Source organism: Polyergus mexicanus, unplaced genomic scaffold (assembly GCF_030449975.1).
Source record: "Polyergus mexicanus isolate NDT 795.1 unplaced genomic scaffold, iyPolMexi1.0 SCAF_4, whole genome shotgun sequence".
Classification (NCBI taxonomy): Eukaryota; Metazoa; Arthropoda; class Insecta; order Hymenoptera; family Formicidae; genus Polyergus; species Polyergus mexicanus.
Window position 1 is genome coordinate 2,803,029 of NW_027223324.1, and position 17,617 is coordinate 2,820,645.

Consider the following 17,617-nt stretch of genomic DNA (forward strand, 5'->3'; position numbering starts at 1 on the left):
GCACATATACACACACAGATTAGCGGTAAATCTAACTAACGACGCATATTAAAAGGGACTTGAAATAAGTTGAGAAAAATAAATGGTAATCCACTGGTATCGATGAATTTATTGCATCGGATTGATTCATATTTACAACAGGGACACATACATATGCATTTTCATCTACTCTACCGATTATATACATATATAATAACTTTTCATTTTTAATTACGCTTGATTAATTCACCGCGGTTATCTGCCGCTTATCTAGCTCGCACAATACATGTACAGACAAAAGTCCGTTACGACCCGCTTCGTTAAAACAAATTTTCAACACACACAATAGTTATCCTTGTTGTATAATCAATTTCGTATCATAACGCGGTGTTTCAGAACTTATTTTACTTCGTAAACAAAAATAGCGTTTAGTTTGCCTTTTTTCAATTACGGGACGTAAATAAAAATGCATAGATGGATATACTAGTTATAATAATAATAATAATAATCTTTTTATAAACATTCTTGATTCTATTGCAAAGCTCTTAATGATCGTAGTCGTATTAGCCACAATGATCATGATTTAGCTATAATAATTACAATAATAATAATAATAGTGACCGATATTTTATTTGCTATCTATAATTCGCTTAAAGCTACTATCACACCGATTTATACATTTGCCTAAAAGTAGATAGATATGCGATCAATGTGTAAAATCGCTCCGTATGTCCACATAATTGTAGATTCTTTTATCTATTTCGCGATATAAAAGAATCTTCTTTAACCTTCGTGTTCGTGATTATACATCGATCTTGTCTCAATAAAATAAAAATCTTTTTAATATACAATTTCTTGTTAAAAATAACAACGACGAAAAAATACGCAGTTTGTCTCGGAGATATTAAAATATGAATTTGTTGATTTACTTAAATTACTGTCGTCAGCATTTCTGAGAAGATTGGATCATTTTATATTTATTATATTTCTGTGTTACAAAAGTTTACAATTATAGAGATAACATGAGAATATTAGTTTCGAAACACATATAAAGTATTACATTAAAAATAAATGGATATATAAAAGAACACTGATTTAATTTTTGCAACAAATACAAATATAATATCTTCAAAGTCCTCGTCGGACACAAACGCATATTTATTCTAAATTTTTATTTCTGTCACACAACAGAGCAATTGACACTGGAATGGAACTCGAGGGTAAACACTGTGTGAGATCTGGACGAATTTTTGATAAGTCATTTGGACAATTTCATTTTACACTCTCTGTCAGTCTCTGTGTTGAGACAACCCTAATTACAAATCACTTTACTAATATCTCTCGTCCATCGTTTACGCGTTAACGTATTTGCTTTGCACATGTATATATTTACAAATATTTACATACAAGTATGATAAGCCCGCAGGAGTCCATTGATGCAGCCATCGATGCCCAAAATCGATCATTAAAACCCTTTCCAATTGACGAAGGGACTAATAGGGCAACTGCATTTTGTTGGTTTATGAAATAATAATATGGTTGATTTCATTCACGCTACAAATTATTTGCGATATTATACGCCAATACGCCGTTTCATAAATATCCCGTAAAATCACATATTGAAGTACTACCCATAGATTGTTGCAACGCGTGCGATCCAGTCGGATGTCTGACAATTATATCTCTATTTACAATGTATTCTATGAAAGCTAATAAAATATAACATAAATCGAGTGAAAAATTTCTAACGACGAGATATTATAAAAATGTGAAAAAATCAATTTTGCGTGATACAATATTTTTATATATAAATATAAAAGAATAAATTTGATCAAATTTAATTAACGCGTTGGTTACGTTATAAAAATAGATAACTGTGGAAATATCGTTATCTCGAGATATAAAAGTAAGAAAATCGAGTGATAATTTCATTTAAGTCATTACTTCAATTCATTATTTTGCTTTCAATTCAACTTGAATCTCAATTTTACAAATGCAGATGAACAACCAACTGTCAAATTTTAGCGAACAAATTTTCAATATTATTTCTTGTTATATTAAAACTTTTGTTGCGCTTACAAGAGATCTTATCGGTTCTCAATCATGTTTTCAGTGTTGTATTGTATATATTTTCAGCTATGTAATATATCGTGAATGTATTTTCCGATCGTCGTGACAAAAGCGGGATATATTTTGTCCAAGTAAAAGGTATCGGACGCGGATTCTTTGGCGTTTCCCGTGCTCTTCACTTGGAGGTTTGCGCTAATTGGCCCATATCAGCCGAGTAGCAAGGCGAGCCGAGAATGAGCGGATACTGTGTTTTTCTAGGATAATGCATGTTTTCGCTCTGTCACAACATCTTACTGAGAGAATGGTAACTGGTAGATCCAGGCGGGGGAAGTATAAACGGATTGACAATGGAGTGTTCCGGACCGTGGTACACTGACGAGTAGCCCGACTGCTGGTTATGACTCTGACCCGAGGCGTCCAATCCGCTGAGCACCGGCGAGCCCGCGTCGTGCAGCTTCCTCATGTGCTTCTTCAGGTCGAAATTCCTGCAGAAGCCCTTGCCGCATATCTTGCAGGAGAACGGTTTCTTGTCGTTGTGCGTGTGCATATGAAAAGTAAGATTGTAGATCTGATGAAATGCCTTGTTGCAGATGTTGCATTTGTACGCCTTTTCGCCGCTGTGCGTTAACTTGTGATTCTTGTAGTTGCCCTTCTGATGAAAGCCCTTGCCGCAAAACTCGCAGACAAACGGCTTAAAATTGGCGTGTATTCGCGTATGGGTGTTCAGAGTCGAGCTACGATTGAAAGCCTTTCCGCAGGTCACGCATTTGTGCGGCTTCTCGGCGGTGTGAATGATCTTATGCCGGCAGAGAGTGCTCGCTTGACGAAAACCTTTGCCGCAGATTTTGCAGACGAACGGCCGAGCGCCCGTATGCACCGGCATGTGTCGCGTAAGGTTGTAGTGCGCGTTGAAAACCTTACCGCATTCCGGGCAGGTGAAGGTCTTTTGCTTGTTTACGGTGCCGAGCTCGCTGCGCGGTGTCGGGCTCTTTTTACCGCGTTGATTCTCCGGCGACATGCTGGCGAGACTGAGCCTCGAGGAGGCCTCCTGAATGGTCGTTGGGGGTGGTGAGCTCTGCGTGACCGACGGTGTTGAAGCGGGTGGACCCGGAAAGGCCCTTAATAAGGGACTAGGATAGTACAGCGGATAGTACTTGGACAATACGGGATAATGCTGCAGCAGATCCTGATGCCTTAGAGTCGGTACGTACTTTTCGAACGCCGATTTCAGATGCGCCGAATACGAGGGAGAAGAGATGCTCGGTGGTTGTTGTAAAATCGTCGTCGTTGTTGTTGCTGGTACCGTTGACGGTGGGGGTGGGACCTGGTTAACGTTCTGCTCCGTCAGTCGCTTGTCCGGCTCCATGATCTTCGCGATAGAGAATGTGAGATTACGGCTGGGCGTCGGGGAGGTCACTCTCTCGGGCGGCAGGCTCGTCGGTGTCTCGGTCGCCATTGTGCTGCCCGTTGCGAATGGTTGCATGGTAAGCCTGCAATGAAAATACTGACTGTTAGATTGTATTTCCCGGGGCGTCGGGATTTTCATGGTCGAGGGTGAATCGCGCAGAGGGGTTGGGAAGAATACTCCCTATACACTTGACGCCGCCTACTGACTGATTTCTGTCAAGATTTTAACGCTCTGCGAGTATTTTGTGTAAGGAAAGTATTTTCTCTTTAGAAATATAGAATTCTTATATGTTACACGCTTTCATCAGCTATGATTAAAATATAATATTGATGAAAATATTTTTTACTTCGTATATAAGCATGCTACGATTAATTTAAATATGTATTTAAATATATATTTTATTTAAATCAAATTCAATAATTTCTTTTCGTATTTTACATTTTCTCAATTAATCAATATAAAAAAGATGCTCGTAAAGATGCTACTAAAAAGGATAATACAATATATTCATATACAATATATAAATGGTTTTTCATTATTAACCTAAATATGTAAATTTAATCTGTTTCTTCAAAATTTTATTTTTTAATTTAAGTAATATAAAAATATGTATAAAATTTGTAAATATAATGAAAAGTTATTCGCGAAATGAAGATATTAAAACGTCTATTATTCGTTGATAGTCCATTCAATGTGCACGGGATTTTACTAATCGTTCAAAGAGGGAATATGCAAATCATAGCGATCAATTTGATGATTTCGAGGACCGCCAGTACTGGCGATTCTCTCTTCGCAGCCCCACATTAATGTTTTAGTACACATTGAAACCAACATGTCTATAAATCCGAGTATGAAACATATGCTACCGCTATATCCATTCAATTGAACTTTGACTTTAATCGAATATGTTGAATCTATGATTTTTAATATATTTAAAAAAAAACATATATTTTTCGTATATTTTCAAATACTTGATGATGTATCTTATTATTAAAATAAATATTTAATAAAATATAGATATTTAAAGGTGGAAGGGATGTCAGCTGTATATGTGAGCATACCATTAAGCATATGTAATATGGGAGCAGGGAATGAATGACAGAACTGAATGAGACGCGAAATGGTCAGCACAGTAGAAGAGCAAGCTTTCCCGGAGGTATCGCGAAAGGTTTGCACGTCGAAAAGTAGAAATGTTTGCTCCGTGGAATGGCGTTATGTTTGGACTTGGAATGACGGCTGGAATTGGATGGGATTTCGTTGGCTATTCCACGAAATACTCCAAGCGCGATAGTCGTCGGATCTTGATTCAAGATTTACGATAGAATGAGTCTGATTGGAACAAGTATAACTAGAAACGCATCCGTCAAATTTTAATATTTTACTTCTGTTAAAAAATGGAAAATTACATTAATACATTTTTTTTTTCTAAATAGTATGCAAAAGCTCTTTTATTATATATTTTATTAATGAATTTTACCTTTTTATTTTTCTTGTTTAACGTAACACTCAATGATCGATATCTATTTTAATAAAAGGATACTTTCTAAAGTTTTTATTGGATTATAAGTATCTTTTAACTATCTTTCTGTAAAATTATTATGGTTCTTATTTTATTTTATATATTAAAAACATTAATTTTTATTTATCTATTACACTTGCATAATTTTGCGATTATTATTGTTCGTGGATACGAATAAAAAATTTACAATGTACGTATATGCTTAAATCCTTATCAAATTTCACACAAAGATGTTTCATCTTTTAAAATAAATTAAAAACATATATTTCTAGTAAATTCAAATTATATAATATTTTTATAAAATCAATACAATTCATTCTAATCGTCCATAATTTTCTTTCTCGTCACAAAATCTCGCGTCATAATGCTGCACATTTACGCTTCAACTTTCCTTGCTTCTATATGCCCCGCTAGAAATTTTTCCGAAAAGCTTAAAGGAGTGAACTTACTGGATGGAACGCGACAGCAGTAGCCCTTCGCAAGTCCCGCCCATCGTCGGGTACCTCTCGATTGTCCCTCAGTCGAGGGCAGCCCTAATAACCGGCACAGCCCGGTAGGAAAAGCTATCCCCGGTATGAGAAGCGAGACTCGAGCAGGAAAAACGGTCTTGCCTCGCAACGTGATTCGAAAGCCACCCCTGCTGCCTATAGAAAAGCGCCGACAACGTCAACGCGACGCCAGCTTCCAGCGCCATGGAAGGGCCTAACCGTCGACCGAAGTATACCATCGACAAAAGGACGCGATTATGTATCACGCGAGAGCTCTTCTTGGAGCTCTTCCAACGTAAGCTCGAAACAGACGTCATCTCTCGCGTCACTTTGCGTCTTTGTGACTCCGTCGTATTTTTCTCTCCGTTCCTCTCTTGCTCCTATACTTTTGTTTTATTAAATTGTGACGTAATATTGATTTTGGTTTCATAGATATTTTGCAAACAATTAGTATTTATCAACATTTTATTACATTTTTAAAATAAATTTTGTAAAAATTTGACATTTTTTAATATTTTTATTATATTCTCGATATATTAAATTGATCGTTTCTAGGATGCATTTTGATACGTTTCGCTCTTTTTTTCTATCGTTCTATTATTTCATTGCTAATAACTTTATCTCTTTTCTCATTTATTCTTTTTTTTTATTTCTTGTTTTCTTGCTCTACTCCGATATTTATTCTTGTTTTTTTTTTTTCCATCTTTATTCACTGTTTCTTACTGCACTTATCACTCTTAATTTTTTTTTCTTATAAATGTGCAACAAATTATAATTCTCTTTCATTTTCTATTATCCCTCTTTCTTAAATATCTATCTATTTTCTATTTCTCGCACGCGCTACCCTCTGCCTGTTCTCTCCCTCATCGATCCCTCTTATTTTCGTATTTTCTACTCTATTATTTTTTCCTTCTCTCACGCACTGTCATTTTCTTTTCTGCTTCATCTCCCTTCGCGCTCATCGCCTTCTCTGTTACTCGTCTCTAACATTATCTTTGCTTCTCTTCTCACACTCTCCTCATTCACACGCTTCTCCCTCCGCTTTCTTCACCCTGCCCTCACTCATCCTCCTTCCCATTCTCACGCCTCTCCCTCCATCTCTTTTACTATCTTTTTACCCCCTATACTCTCACTCCCTCCCTTGTCGTACGCTACCTGAAGCTATACTTTCATCCTTCTCTCGGGTATCGCGTCAATCTGTATCTCCTTCCCACTATCCTTTTCTCGTTTCACTTCAGTCGACAGGGATAGCAGAGTAAGCCGCTACCGACGGAGGGGATGAACGAGAACAGATTGGTGGAGGCTATCATCGGTCGCCCGAGGGTGCAAGAAGCGAGGGGTGGCGAACCGCATCATGGTGGGGGCTAGCATTGTTACAGTACTTAACGAGCGGCCGTGGCAATCAGTATCGTTCCCCGCTACCGGGACCCGTGGCACCCGGCAATTCTACCAATTTATATCAATCCCAGCCCAAGTATGGCCGACACGCAGCCAGAGACCATTTTGTTTTCTTAATGCCACTCGACCCAATCGACAATGTGTCCCACGCGATCGTCAACGCGGCCATTTGCTCCTTTCGGAGCCTGATGTATTTTCGCGAATTGTTCTCTCTACGCGCGATAAAAAAAGCATACCGAACGAATAATCATACAATCGCACACACGCAGATGGAAAGTCGAAATGGGGATAAAATTATATGTCCAACTTTTTAAAGTGTTCTGGCAATTAAAAGACATGTATAATAACAGGAAAAAGTCATATAACAATATTCTATTGTTAGCAACTATGCTTTTGCATATATATATATATATATGTGGAGTACAGAATAGAAAAATTTAATGTTTCAAATAGAATGCGTGCGCAATATTGTATAAATATTCATATTACATGAATACATATTTTTAAAATTGCTTCTTTTAATATATAAATTTTTATATTTCGGGACATTGCGTCTGATATATGAATTTATTATAGTGTACATTGAATACGTAATTGATTAGACATATTTGCAAAATATAGATTCTATCTGCGTACATAAAAATATCACTAAGTAAAAATATGAAAAATATTTTAAAGAATCGTATGTCAATTCTCTTTTGCTAGAAATATTATATTTTTAAATAATTTACGAGAGAGAAATGAATTGCAAAATAAACTTAACATCGAGGAAGAAAATGCTTATAAACGAGTGTTGCAAGTTTTGTATAAAAGACGCGCGGACTTCGCGAAGCTTAAGAGCCAGCTTTCGTGACTGGCTCAATAACGCGGCAACCCGTTTGCGAGCGAGCGATCTATCTACCGGTAGGGATTAAATCGCGGGCGTTAAATGTACAAAGTTTACCGATGTGGTTACAAACGATTCGAAGAATCCAATCATCTCCAGTAAACTATTAGCGAACGATGAGCGGATAGCTACGAACTTAAAGAAAGTTGAAGAGACTCGAAGGAACTTGAAATGGCTTTGCAAATTTGTTCGTCTCGTTGTCGATCTGCTAATTACCTTTCTCTGCCCTTCGATCCCTTTCGAACCACCAGGATTTCGTTCTCTTATTCACTTTCTATCATAATCAAAGAAACAATTAAGATATTACACTCAACTGGACGTCGTTTCACCGTTGCTTTTATCGTGAATACTTTTTAGACTCGTCCCCCGACTTGCAAATGCGACTGTCTGAGGATCGCCAGTTATCTTTCTTCGAGTTTCTTTAGATCTTTTGTGACTAATGCAGTAAAAGAGCGGTATCGCTCTTATTATTGAATTGTTCTTTCTATTTGCACACGCTTCTTTCTTGCATTAATTTAAAGTTCTAAGAATAATGTAAGAAAATATTATATAATAATGAAACACAAGGAATGTTTATAATAATTATTTTACAGAGATAATAATAAATGGTTAGTAAAGATAATTGTAAATGCGAATAAAATAAATCAAATCCAAATTTTTGTTAGCTTAGTTTTGAGATATTTTTTTACATCTTATTAAGGGTTTTCAAAAAATTATATATATAATTTGTATAACTTATAATGTAATTGTAAACGAATTTTCTAACTTTATTTACATGTTTTTGAAACGAGAATTTAACTAAAATTTTAATTGATGATGTTTTTCGCAGCTTCGCAAAGACACGCATCTAGTTAAAATAATTGATCCCGAAACAGTAGGCGTTGTGATTCGAATCAGTGAATCCCTTGTATGAACATTCTGGAATAAGAGGGTGAAAGTGGGCGGATAACGATTTCGCGTGTACAAGGTGCATCAATCACCGCGGCCTTCTGTGAGTATACCTGCTCATGAACTCAGACGCCCATCACTCTTCACCGTTAAGTGGTGATAAGGGAATAAGGTGCGCCACAAAATTCCTTACTCGACCTTTTCTATGAATTACGATCCTAGTTTCAAAGTATTGTTCGTTTTCATTTAACTTACATTTCTCGAAAATATAACATACGTTGGATGTGTGAATTTAGTTCTTTTATATAATAATAATACAATATTGTATCACGTATTAATCCGATATGAGTTTCAGTTAAGAGGTAAAAAGATACGTCTCTTAATTTACATTAAAATTTATCCCAAAAGTTGTAATAAAAATGACATAATCAATGCAAATCTCATAACAATTTTGGTAATAACATCTCGTAATAACATTGAATCACATATAATATATTGTATGTTACAGAAGAGCATGAAAAATATTCATGATTTTCTTGTAGCCGGAAGAAGAAATTCCGCTTCAAAAAGTATCGAAAATTCTTGAAATGTTCGTCGTTCTGAGTGAGTCAGGCCCATTAAGAAATTCTCTCTCATTGTTCCATTTCCTATAGTCAACCTTTCGCGATACGGCGCGTGAACGGTTGACATATAATTAGCATTTGGGGCAACGAAGGCTTGGGCTGAGGATGACAGGAAGCACAATGCACGCACCCTTGGTTCGTCCTCTGTCCCATAACTCGGCCACAAGCCCGCCCTCCGTATTCCGTTCAGTTGACGAGACGTAAGTCGTTTCGAAATTAGTCAGTTTAATCGTCTATATGGTATAAGATCGCACTTTTACACACGTCTTCAAAGATCGCGTATATGATAATCGCGATATCACAGTAAATTTTGTAGAATTCAATTAAATAAGCAGCAAGTATTTTAACACTTGTAATAAGTTTAAAGATAGATATTTATGAAAAATATATATAAAAATTTTTATTAATTTAAAATATAAAATATTCTAACAAAATTTATATTCCAATCAGATTGGGAGGGTGTTGTTTGTAATATCAACATTTCTCTCTCCATATAGATGATTCTTTATTAATAATAATCATTCCATTAGATATATATAACTACTCATAATATAAGTAGCAATCTAAATTAAAATTCATGAATTTTCAAATATTATCTCAAAATTTCTTTAAATATTATATTTTATAAATAATGCACATACGGTAATGAAAGCAGGAAAAATAAGAAATTGACTTTCGATAAAACTTTCCAAGCACATGTTAATGCAAGCACGAGTACATATATGCAATAATGTCTTTACGTAAATCGAGACGAACTAGGACTGAATTTCGAAGTTTCACGTTATGAGGAGAGTCCGCAGAGAGGAGGGTGATTTAAAGTTAATTGGAGAGCGGCGACGTAGCGGTGAGGGGTATGGAGGAATAAATTGCGAGTCGGCAAATCAGGGGATCGGTGTATTCCGACGGTATTCCGGATTAAGTCGTTCGGTTATATGCCGTTTACATTGCGTCCCGGCAGTCTCTCCCGAATCATTCGGGGGAATTGCTTAATTTTAAGAAAGTTCCCCCGGTAGGTTTGCCAAGTTGGACTTTGACATCCGACCAGCGGAATCGAGAACGTGTCGTTGAACGCACAACTTACAGTCCAATTTACGACAATTTTATTATTTCAAAAAATATTGAAGAAAATTTAATTACGAGAATAAAGTTTTCCGAATATCCGCAAAATATTGTATATTATTATCAAATAGATTATACATGTTATTAAATAAATTATTAATTAAATAATCTCAAGAGTTATTTGAGAAAAAGATATAATAATTGAAATTATTTTTTTTAACAAACATATCATTCTCCTCGATAAAACAATTCTTTTATACTGCAATTAAGAGAATTTTTCATCTCGAATGATTAAATCATGGATATATATTATATATATTTATCAGAATATATTGTAAAATTATTATAATGTTCATATATATGATCGTTAATGAGCAATACAAATGTGAAAACTGAAAGTTCCGGGTATCGATGGAAATAACGATTCAAAAGTGAGATTTCAGTCGCACGAATCGTTAGAGCCGCACATATGAGCAAACGTTAAGGGTCGAAAAAAGATTGGTGCCCACGTGCGTGCCTGGATAAATGCGAGAGGCTTTGCAAAATGGCAACGGGTCCCGCTGGGTTCGATACATGCGCCCGGAATTCACCGGTGTTCGACATGTCGTCGTCGAGTCGAAGCCAAGAGAGGAATTGGCGGGGGGTTCACAGCTGCGCAGTCTACGGGGGGTTAGTGTTCTCTCCCACCCGACGACTGTTGCAGCCCCCGTTGGAGCACCGGAGGCACCTCGTTATCACTGATTCTTTTCTCTCGTTCTTCCTTTTTCAACCTGAGCCCCGTGCGCGATCGGTTGCCTTCACAATCGCGCACGTAAACTCGTCTTCGTTTCCACGAAGAATCGAATACGCGACTTTGCGTAATTTGTGTCAACGACAAAACAATTGTACTATAGCGCGCGCGCATATGCAGGAGCACGTCGGCTTTTAATTTAACGACGGCTCAAACGCGACATCAAACACTATCATTTTTGCATAAGGCCTCATATATATAGCGTCATTAATTTTTTTCACTCGATAATATCAAGATCCTTAATAACCGTGTACATCCGTATGCAAATTTGAACGTGCGATCGCGAATGCTATCATTGAATGTTGGACTTCTCGGTTGAATCGCGCAATACCGTAAACTCGACGTTATAATCGTAAACATGACACAATCGCAGACCACGGAGCGATTAATTGTGATCGTAACCCGCATCCTCGAACGGAGATGCATAAATTCTGACGGGAATCGTTTCAGCGTACGTACAGTACACGTGCCGATCGCCAATGCCGCGCTCGTTTCGTATTTTCGGCATAGTACGTATTCTCCATGTTCCCTTTTGACAATGGATCGGGTAACTCGAGACCATCAACCTCCGTAATGACAATCGGTCGCTGACGATCATAATAGTCGCGCTGAATAATGAGTGGGATAAAAGTCAGGGAAACAATTGCCTGACCATTGTCACTTGGCGGCCCATTCAGACCACCCTACACGCATGCTCGCTTTCGTCGCGTACGCTTTTGCCGAGGGAACTGCTAGAACGAGACCGGAATTGAAAATTTCCGTAATACCGCGAATAAAACAACAAGGTTTGAAAAAAACAAAACTATTATTATAGCGAAATAGAATTCTTTGTAGTGATTTTAAACGGCTTAGAAATTTAATTACAGTTTAAAATACTTATGTAGTAACATCTCTAGAATAATATACGTCATTTATTTATTATTTTTCGAATTAAATATTATTATTTAAATAAATTTTAAGTTACCGGCTCGTTGTACATATATTTGCACATATTCGCACGATATTCCTTCCAGCATTTTTCTTGTCGTGTTTTCAGCCATCTCCTACTCTAAACCGGATGAGACAATGAGCAGCAAAAAAGGGGTTTTGCGTGGCGCAAGATGAACATACACAAACGCACGGGGGCGTATGCCGCTTCCGCTCTCGCCATTCAATCGCGATCTCGATTCTCGAAGGAAGAATGGACCATAAACCCGATACCCGGAGCACGGTGAGACGACGTTGCAAAGGTGAGCCGGGGACCGGTGCCGGAAGTCTCGCGTGCCATTTGCCTCGTACGATATACTTATACGCGTCTTCGGGAATCATGGTAAGATGAATAGAGATCTCCTTGAGTGGCGCGTGCCGGCTGCCATCGGAAGACAATGAGAAGTGAGAAGAACAAGCAGCATTTCCAGCAACTCGGAGCTGTTATACGACAAGTTTGATTGGATGTCACTGTTCTAAATGAATTGACATAAAAAGATATGCTATCTTATAAATGTCTTCATTAACAAGATATCTTAATGACACTTTTAACGCAGTTTTATAAACAAATTTTTTCCTCATTTATTATTTTCAGCAACATGGCGAAATAACGCTATTAAAATTAAAATATAGTATATAAACTCAAAATTAATCTGTTGTAATGCTAGATTCTTGAATCTCGAAATCTTTATATTGTAGATATTAAATGTTTACAATTTTATATTGTTTCTTCGTAATTTTTATTAATAACTTGTAAAAATAAAAACATCTTTATCGCAGCTTTTACACCATTCGGTTGAAGTAAAACACGAGATCTTATAGCAAAGAATACGCGATTCTTTATTTCGTCACGGACGAAAGGATAAAAGCCGAGTGATCGAGACGCATCGTAAGATAGGTCGAATCGAGGATACTTCAATCTCGGAAGGTGTTCGATGATCGATTCGAGTAGTCGCGGGGACCCTCAATAGCGCGGCTTAGTTGCCGAGGAGTGTGTTACTGGCGGATTTGACGTGCTTATCAATGGATCACCGACGTAATAGGCTGCACGCACCCCAAATCGAGCATATAACTGATATCTGATAAGGAAGCAATAGCCGTGACGATATTTGCGTGCGGCTATTTACATTCACGCCAAACATCTACTATCGCATGCGATATTGTGTAATCTTGGAAACACGAAACAGTTCCACGAATAGACATCGCTAAATCTCGTGTAGTGTATGTCACGTATATAAAATACCAAAGAATTGATTTTCTTTCTTACGACCATAGTAAACACAAAGTTAAAAAGTTATTTCTAGGGAAAATAAATTATTTTTATACATCATAAATTTTTTTCTCTTTTCTTTCTTTTAAGAGAAAATTTGATATATATATATTATTATTATTATTATTATTATTATTATTGTAGAAAAAATTATTACATATAATAATCTGTATAAAAAGTATAAATTCTTTGAAATAGAGAGCTTTTTAATATAAAAAATAGGAAAAAAAAGGAGAAAATTAACAAATATAATCTTGAATAAATTCACAATTTACAAGCTTGAATCTTTTCTAGGGCATTCTTTGTTTCATGAAAAAAATTCAATCATTTCCAAAAAGTTTCTTAACGAGAGACATTAATCATCGTCGCGATGACACTCTCATGTCCCTCGATACTTGATCTCTCACTCTTTTTTGAAATAAGTACCCGGGCGATTTCAACGGGACGAAGTGCCGGAAAGAACTGGTCCGATGGCTGCCATCTGCCACCCCCAAACCCCGGGGGTTTCTGCCGTCGGTCTCAGAAGCTCGAAACTCTCTCGCGAGTGGCTTGGACGGCTCAATGCCTTTAACCGTTCTCCTAACCGCCCCTGAGAAATCACCCCTCCTACCACGAGGCTTTATTCTATCACGAACCAGTGTGCACGGCGCTTTTCATACAAGATTATATAGGATATTGCACGTTAAATGTCACAATTTAACTCCTCGGGCTATACCGTCGACTTGCGAAACATCGAAGAAATTCTGCGAAAATGATTTGAATGGAAATATGTTGAAAGAAAAAATATCACACACACAAATGTAAATCTCTGATAAAATTGAAAAAATTTTTCAAACAATGTGTAAAATCAATTAATTTTTTTATCGATTTACTTATTTTAGGAGTTACAGACTACAGTAACAAGATATATATCGATATTAGTAAGACAAACTATATTCATTAGTCTATCAATAGAACGTGTTTTTGAATATTTAACAAATAGAATTTTTTTGCGAATCACCAAGTTTCAACGTCTCTATTACTCGGCCGTGGTATTTTTCGAGCTTGCCAGCGATTTGACTCGGACGAAGCCGTAAATCGGTGTCAAATTGTCGGGCAAATAGAGGGCGGGGACGAGCCGGCGGGCGACATAAAAAGGCCTTATGTACAGCGTATGGCTCCTTGGTCGTTCCTCCCCAATTCGGATCCGTGCAGAGGCGAAGGCAGCTGGCTCGTTTTGTGAATTCCATTTGAATAATTCCTGGTTGTCGTGGCGCGTGCCGCGCCGAGACCGTCCGCATCTTCTCTTGGATCCTCGCGCCAGGTTGGTCTTTCCTACGGTATATCGCAGCTTCCATTGGTCCGTCTCACGGGGAGACACGTGGCCGGATGTCGGTATACATGTTCCATGCGCATTTCCGTTCGTCTCGACGGAATAATACGTCTCGTCTCACACTGCAACTCCATCTCCTTCGATCGGTTTTCTCTTTTGTTCGTCCCAGCAGTCCCTTGCAGCCTCAAAGTTCACGCAAGGGTGTGTCTCGGAATCTTGAGAGTTATTGTAATTCTTTTATCAACGAAGGGGCATCCAGTTTCGTTCACTGTTAGCCGACTGTTTAGTCGGAGTCTTGTAAGTCAAGAAGCTTTTATTAAGTTATCTTAAGGGGTTTTTATCTCTTATACGTTTGTTTGTTATTTCGAGAAAAAAATTGTTTCTCTTATCTTTTGTAATGATTTTCAATCTCTTGATCTCTCATACAACAAACAAGATTCGGAAACCGTATAGCTCTTTTTCTCTAACCGTCATCAAATTCAATTGTGATTTCAGAAGGGGAATCCAAGGAGCGGCGACAGGGTAAGCCTATAATCAAAGTGACCACTCGACAATTTATGTGATAAATGGCGGAGGGTCGAAGAAGGGGATGCGGTCTACGTCGACGGAGGTGAGAAGTTTATTTAAGACCAAATCATCCTTCGTCGATTAAGGTAAGAGAGGGTGCGTGCACGGGACGACAGTGAGATTGCCGGGACGAGGGGGGCGGAAGGGCGGTGAGGTCGGTACGTGTTATTGCTTGTATTGTGGCACAGCCCCTCGAGCAGCCGGCAGGGGTTGGTTTTAGTCGGCAAACTCTCCCCGGAGATTTCAAACTTCTCGTTGCCCTCAAACGGAATGGCGGGATGCGGATTTTGGGCGACAGCAGCTACTTGTCGGCCAATACGGAGACAACGCTATCGAATGCTGCGCGAACGTAAATTCTCTCTCTCTCTCTCTCTCTCTCCCTATGCTCAGTTATATATATATATATATATATATAGACAAGAATTTTCAACCGTTACGATAAATATTGAAAATTATTCGCATGCATACACAATCTCCGTTAGAAAATTTTTTAGCCGAGGTTCTCTCGTTGACAGCAGATTAGAAGAGATTTCTACTTTAGAATCTTTACTTATAGTGAAATACAAATATAAATCGTTGATTTTATAACTTTTACCTCTTTTTTTACACTAAAGCTTTGACAAAATTTTAGCATATAATTTATACAGCGTTATGTTTTAGGATTATAGAATGAACGCTTGTTAATGATGCAAGATAAAATAAGATAATAAGCAAGTAATACTGCAAATCACAAATTAATTCTTCGCACACATTTACAATTTCTTTCTTATATTTTAAGCAAGTTACTCGATTACATAAATAACATTATTTAGTTGAACAGTAACAAATATATTTTAATGTACGTATAAAATATTGCTGAATTTTGAATAAAAGATTCAAAATACAGAAAAAGAAAAAAGTGAAACAAGAGAGAATAAAGAATAAAAAACTTGCTTAAAAATTAAGAACTGATAAGGCTTAGTTTAAATTTAAGATTATATTTAAAAAAGAAGTTACAAATCACGAGCTTATCTGAGCTCCCCCCGACTGTCAGGTAAAAAAATTCTTTATAGATTCTAATAAGTTAAACTAATCTCTAAATTATCTTAGGACGCATGTGTATAATCCAATTTACATAACGTATCGATAACGTATCATAAATATTTTTCTATGCCATAACATTCCGCTTCGCACCTTTCCGATAGGTCCTGCCGATCCGAAATTTTCCGGACGACCCCTCGTTTGCATTAATTATCTGTTACGTATTCTCCGTCGCGCGTAATTGCGGATGCACGCGCATCGGCCGGGCCGGACGCTCGCACGCACTCGCGTACACGCACACGAGAATTCGCGCGCGATCCCCGCGCGTATATCTCGTTATATCAATCTTGTTAAGTGAGCAATGCGTATGCTTACGCCGCCGGAGAGTTTTCGACGAAATGCGAATTGCAGCGGGGGCGTACAATGCCCGCTCTGATCATTACGCGTTCTTTTTATGCATATATATGCATATCGTATGCGCACGCGGGCGGGCGGGCGGACGGACGGACGGACGCGGAACGGAACGGAACAGAACGGCGACCACTGCACCGGTCACGAGAGACCGGATATAAACACCTGCCATCATCACGCGGCCTTTACGGCCTGGGCCTGGCGCATCCACGAGTTGGTCGGGCCTTTAACTTCTTTAACGGGGGAGTAGAGGGAAAATTTATTGCCGAAGGTGTCACTACGAGCGTTTATGACCCGGTGCGCGTTGACGATACCCAATTAGGTGCCGACACAAAGCCGAACATTGTTGTCGCAATTTAAGCGTATGTCGAAAGCCGTCGCCCTATAACCGGCGGGAAAGATTATCGACCGACGAACGCGCGAACGTCACTGTTGCTGCAGTTACATGAATGTTTACGGGCAATGTAACGAGCTTAAAGTTGAACGCAGGACGAATTCTTAACGCGTCGTGACAGCTGCCGGAATGATGCGCGAATAAGTGATAACTATCGCGGATAGGGCAGGAAGTATCGCGATAAGAGGAAATAAATTAATAAAGTTGCCTGCATTCTCTCTATTTAAATATTACACTTATATTTATCGCAATATATTTTTCATTATCTTAATTAACATAATATTTCAAACGGTACTTGATAATTTTATACTTGAACGATATGAAAATATAATGCTTTTTGTATTGAAGAGGAAGAAATATGCGTATATATTTTTCTAAAAATTCTAAAAATTATTTCAATAGTATGCATACAATTATAACGTTTTCTAAATTTGACAGTTTCTTCATTTCTGGATTTGAAGAGGGAAAGAGAAGGAATAAAATTCTTTATCATTTTTAGATACGCAACGCGCTCATCTTGCCATTTGTACGTAAAAATCTCGGTGACTGACACAAAAAAATCTCATTCA

The 17,617-nt window shown here is 37.7% G+C and overlaps 1 protein-coding gene across 1 annotated transcript in view; it reads right to left on the reverse strand.

Annotated features, from left to right (window-relative positions):
* Positions 1-550: 550 nt before the first annotated feature.
* LOC138932229 (fez family zinc finger protein erm) overlaps positions 551-17,617 on the reverse strand; it is a 28,823-nt gene continuing 11,756 nt past the window's right edge. Inside the window, exon 2 of the mRNA XM_070293848.1 lies at positions 551-3,539. Coding sequence (XP_070149949.1) covers positions 2,330-3,532 — 1,203 coding nt within the window. The 5' untranslated portion in view covers positions 3,533-3,539 and the 3' untranslated portion in view covers positions 551-2,329. The remainder of the gene's footprint in view (positions 3,540-17,617) is intronic.